Source organism: Saccostrea cucullata, unplaced genomic scaffold (assembly GCF_032062105.1).
Source record: "Saccostrea cucullata isolate Sc308-1 unplaced genomic scaffold, CSIRO_AGI_Scuc_v1 ctg1925, whole genome shotgun sequence".
NCBI classification, from domain to species: Eukaryota; Metazoa; Mollusca; class Bivalvia; order Ostreida; family Ostreidae; genus Saccostrea; species Saccostrea cuccullata.
In genome coordinates this window covers 144,367-150,259 of record NW_026919712.1, presented here as the reverse complement: position 1 = coordinate 150,259, position 5,893 = coordinate 144,367, and the positions used below count along the sequence as shown (strand labels likewise).

The window sequence follows — 5,893 nt, the reverse complement described above, 5'->3', positions numbered from 1 at the left end:
TAAAACAGTATACCCCCTCTCCTTCGGAGCGGGGGTATAATAACACTACATATTTGATTGTACAGAAATATTTCTTGTGAAACATTTTAAAACTTTATTTTGGTCCCATTGATCATAAGGGATTAAATTACATACAAATTAATCATAACAACACATTTTGTCATCAAAATGAATTTCTCAAAAATGCAGCTCATAAAGATAGTTTTCACTTGACCTAAATTTAGCAAAAGTTACCTCCCGTTGGCAGCAATACTGGAGGTCCAAATGCTCATATTGCTTCATTGTTCAACCAATTTTAAATTTCTATAATTGCTATTTTTAATTAGGAATCATTATTTTTCTGAAGTATATAAATTTTTGGAAGCCTCCTTTATTTAAAAAAAAAATTAATAAACATCAAAATAAATTTCTCGAAAATGCAGCTTTAAATAATTAACTTCAATATTTTTTTTCAATAAAAATTCTATTTATTATAAAAATATATACGTACATAATATATAACTCCTTTTCATGAAAAATATAAATAATTATTTTTTTTAACATAAAGTTTTTTTTTTAAAAAAATGATCATATGGGAAATCATAAAATGTTTAGGGCAATTTTGGTATTTTGAATTGGTTTCCCTTTTTCCCTATCAAGATGTACAGTTTATGCACCATATCCACTGAACTTGTGCGAAATTTGTTGTCAACAATCACTGATATTGACTATTAAACCACAACGTAACTAGAAGATGGTGTGGATAATTGACAGATTTTCACAGTTTTGAGAAGGGATTGCAATGCCAGAAGCAGAAAGTTCCGAACCAATCTCCGTTAATTGCCAGGATACCAACAGTTTTGTTGGTGTTTGTAGCATACCACGTAAATATACATAGTATAACAGATCGAGAAGTTTGGTAGTTAGATCAGTTTTTCACAGTTATACATTTTTATCAATGCTTTGCGCACATTTCCCCCAAAAATATTGTAAATTACTCTTTTTTTTTTTTTTTATTTTCTGTGGTTTTGAAGCATTTCATCCTCAAACATGTATGCATACTTATTATTTCCATATAATTTCAATACACTATTGTCGTATAGTGGGTTTAAATGAGCGGACTAGTATGAAAAAGATTTAATCTTAATTGCCCTTTACCAATATCGCACAGGACTGTGTATTTTTAACATTGAGGGGAGGGGGGTGGCTACCAAGGGAAAAATTAACACCAGACATCATATGTTATTGCAAGGACAAACGTATTAAGTTGTTAGTTTTTTTTTTATGATAAAGTATATATCAGCAATATTATTGGGTCATACAAGCACCTATTCCCCCTTTTTTTCTTAACGAGTTCCTTCTTCCAGGTCATGTAAAAGAAAAACATATAGGGACGACCTTTACTTTTTTCTTTTCTAATCTTTGGAAGTGTTTTCACAATTGATTGATCTTGAATTGGTTGCACTACTTACCCATTTAAACCTTAAATAATCATTTCAGAGTAAACAGTTTGCACCAATATTTAATGTTTATGAATAAAGTATTTATCCGATAGTATCGCTCCATTTGTGAGGAAATGTTTGAGTGACGGCCCGTTCGCCGGTTGTATATTTCTCGCAGAACAGATGGGACCAGTGCTCCTGCTGACAGTACTGCCCTTTATGAAAGGTAAAGCAATTCACGTTCAGCAGTCCGAAAAACAGCTTTCCAACCTCATCTGCGGCGGTCGTGTTGACAGACTAAAATAATTAGTAAAAGGTATTTAGCTAAATTTACGACTTAAATTTTCATTAAATTATATAATTTTTTAAACGTTGGTTTTAAAATAAATGCAAATTCTAGTTACCTTAATATATCCTTTTGAAGAATAACTATAATTATTGTATTACATTATTATAATTATGCCAAAATGCATCTTTTTGACAAAACCCTTGGCAAGCAGAGATGACCAAAATAACTGTGGTCAGCGTTGTGGTTCTTGGGCCTCGTGTTTCAATACCTTTAGACAATTGTAGAGCTTGGTATCACAGTCACAATGGCTCAGCGTCCAGGGATAAGGGTTACGGTAGTTGTATTTCTCCTCAAAATGGTCAATGAAGTAAGGGCAGTGATCGTGGGTTCGACAGCAGGCATCTGTTGCGTTGAATTTTCCTTTAAAAAGTTAATTCTGTAAATTTAATACCGAGGAATTTTTTTCGGTTCGTGAAGACTAGATTTCGTAGTTGAAGAAATGCTAAGTTGTGATATATTTGATATTTTCCATGAATTTGTGGGTCTCTTCATATCAGGAAATCATCAACAAATCTTATAACCTCCCTTGAAATTTCATATTTCATAGTATGTTTTCACTTCTTTGACCAAAATAAAAAAAAAATATAGAACTTATTGTTTTTCTCTTTTAAGGATGTTTGACAATCCAGTTGGTACCTAGATCTGTGTAGGACTTTGCTTTGTTCCCAAGTCCGCACCATTTGGTTCCTGGGAATATTCCAATCCCAGTAGCCCCTGACCCCGCTGCCTGACCGGTCTTCTCGGGTTTGAAAGGCATCTCCGACCCATTGTCGTCAGCTCTCTTTGATCCGGAGAATTTTGATTGCATTGCAATGTCATAAAGGATGCACCGTTTCAACAAATTTAGAATCGCATAATCACCTGCAAGGAGTGGAGATCAAATTATCTAATCATAATTATATATGTTTTTATTTATGATTTGAATTGCAGCATTTTAATTATCTGTTCAGAAATATTAGTTACACTTTTCATCTATAGCACTTGTCAATTTTAAATATATCTCGTCTGTACATATATAAATATAACAAGCGAAACTTAGGTCAAGATCTGAAGTTGTATTAAAATGCTGTAAAAGTAAAACAGACCATGAAATAAAATATTTATTTTCTCTATTAAAATATTTATTTTTCAGTATGCCTTACAAAAGTATTGTTGTCTGCAAATTTAAAGACTAATTCAATAATACATAATAAACATTTTACAGGCAATTGAAAATTTGTCATATAAGTGTAAGTCTGTTTCATGATCCTAGGACATGGTTTTATAATGTGGCCGTTATTTAATTTAAAAAAGCGGGAAGAACACATTGTCTAACCTGTTCTCATTCTTTTTGGAAACCTTCGAAGTAAATTATTAACGTCTTTGACATCCTTAAAGAGTCTGCAGTAGTCTCCATATTTGCCCAAATCACTAGCATCCAAGAGAAAATTTTCTGCAGAATTTGTTATTTCTGTCGATGAATCAGGTAAGGATTTGTACTGGATGGCAACCTTGTCTTCAAGATAAAAAAAAAATATTTAAACACATTTAACAAATTGATTGAACATGTTCTTCCTGGCATTGGCATTATATTTGATAGAATAAATATTCAATGATGTAAAATTCTAACCCACGTAAATTATTTCCGTTTGTACATTTTTTTTTTAAATTTGTGAAGGACTATAAGCTATAATAAAATGAATCAATGCAAACCTTCCTTCACTGTGGCAAAAACCCCAGAGAGTGCCAAAATAAACAGAACGGTCACCTTAGTATGGGTCATCCTGACTGAATTTTAAACACATCAAAATCTTATCTGTGTGTTCCATATACACTGTATTTGCGACCTACATATATCTACACTGTAATAGGTATAATTCATATGATGCTAAGAATTCCCTTTTTATTAACAAACAATTTTGAATTATCAAACGAATAAATTAAATTTCTTTTAATTTTATTTTGTTTCACATGTATAGTTTGCCATCAATTCCTTATTATTTATTCTCTAGAATTGCTTTTACAGATAAGTCCTAGTTCATACACAGTCGCACATATATGGAGATATGTATAGAAATTATATTTTATTATATGATTGAATAATTCCTATCAATCTGATTGGCTGAGGTCCAACCATGGAGAAAAAATATTACGTTCTATTTACCTGCACGTGACGTTTCAGGTGAATATAAGGCTTTATTTTCTCTACATTGATCTGAAAATAGATTTGGATCTCTATTACACCTGCTACCGACTTTTACTAATGTAAACATAATATTAGACGAACAAACATTTTACTTTTATTAAGTTGTCAGTTCTACCTGATAATCCTCCATCCTATCAAAATCTTTTACATAAAGGAGCCTGACATTATTTTTATTCTTTCATGGTAACTAAAATAGATTTAAAACATTCAAATTAATACGACTGGCGAGGTCTCTTTACATTGTAACTCTGTTTCTCTTTTTATATTTGGTTAGGACTTCAACAAATGCAAACAAGTGATGAATTGTATCATTGAATCACATAATAATACAATTATTCCTGACGTGTTTTTTTCAGTCAATACGATCATTTAGCCATGTTCGAAGTACAATATTTACCTCGCCCTTCGAGCTCGATGAATATTGTAATCCTCGGGTGGCTAAATCATCGTATTGACTTCAAAAACAGCAATATGAATTTCTTCTTTGACATACAACGCTTATCTGAAGTTTGATTTCTTTTGACGCAGTTGACATTTGCTGGTAGATCAATTAAAAGCTTATTAGGACTTTCATGTTTAACGGTTTATTTGACAAAAACGATGTGTTGAAAAAGCTTTTGAAGGACAACATAAGGTTTGATTCGCAAAAGTGTACAATGAAATACATGTTGTTGCATTAATTGTACCCTGTTTTAAAATTGAACATTCATTTTTAGTGATCACTACATTAAGGTTATAAAGTAACTTTACTGAGCTGTTCTAAACAAATGAAGAAAAGGAAGGCGTATGTGAAAAAAAGTGTTTCATTGCAAAAATCCCATAAATACCCATACTAGTATACTGAGATATGCTTTAATTTGATATTTGGAAAGCTAGACTAGGCTTTCAGGAAATATGGGCTAAATGTGATTATTAAGAAGTTGAAAGGAGTAGTTCAAAGATGTCGATATAAAAAAAATTACAAGAAACATAAAAAATCGATACCTTGGGTCAGGAGTTCTAATTTAGTATACGGTATGGAGATACATATACTTGTAGGCGTACATATATGCATGCAAAGTTGCAAAGAAGCACAACAGGCAATGACAATAACAACTTACAACCAAGAAACTCGATCATTTTCTAAGTTCGAAAGTTAGTCTTTAACTTTAATTGAATGATAAACTGCATGGTTTTTAACCACTATATTTCTGTATATTCATTTTTATTTGACATTGTAGTCTGTTAATTACGATGTTTAAATGTATTATTCCTTTAAATTGTTTATCTTCTTCTTCTCTCTCGTTGTAGACTTAGATTGATTACTATTATTGAACATCGACTCGGCAATGTCTCAGCCAAATTTCGGCGGTTGAAATTAACATTCGGGGCTAGTAGTTTGGGGGTTTCTCAGGCGAATCCCAATGAGCCCACTCTTTTTCTTAAACCAGCAGAGAAACGACCTTTTGTGTGCCAAGAAGGTTGCAGTCCTTGACACGGGGCACCGTTTAACGCCCCATCCGACAGACATCAAAGAACAAGGTACAGTTTATTTCTTTCAGAAAACACACAGCACAGGAATCGCCCACAAAGAGTTTTATATATGTGATTTTTCAAAGCATTTACAAAATATATCCAAAACTTGAAGTGGGCGACGGCCGTGGACACTATTTTCTTAAAGAAAATATCCACAGAAGGCTTTTCTGCCTAAAACTTAGAATGGTACAATATTAATGACGTCATTTTTTTCAGAATGGCCGTCCATCAAGCCATATTCTTTAATGATTTACCATATTCATCTATCGAACTCATATTAAAGCTAATTTCATAACTTTTTAAGAAAATTAAACTGTATCTTCTTTGAAAATATGAAAACAGTTGAACTAGTAATAAAAAACAAATTGCTAATAAAAATATATAAATCTAATTCTTACTGTAAAAATCAGTTTCCTTTAAGTA

General features: G+C 31.9%; 1 protein-coding gene across 1 annotated transcript; it reads right to left on the bottom strand.

The window, feature by feature from the left end:
• Window positions 1-1,496: 1,496 nt before the first annotated feature.
• On the bottom strand, window positions 1,497-3,532 carry LOC134236397 (group 3 secretory phospholipase A2-like). Its single transcript, XM_062718568.1, has 5 exons — window positions 3,463-3,532; window positions 3,086-3,265; window positions 2,407-2,631; window positions 1,979-2,130; window positions 1,497-1,718 (listed from the first exon to the last, which is right to left on the bottom strand). The coding sequence occupies exons 1-5, from the start codon at window positions 3,530-3,532 to the stop codon at window positions 1,524-1,526; spliced, it is 822 nt and encodes a 273-aa protein (XP_062574552.1). The 3' UTR covers window positions 1,497-1,523.
• Between the last annotated feature and the right edge of the window lie 2,361 nt (window positions 3,533-5,893).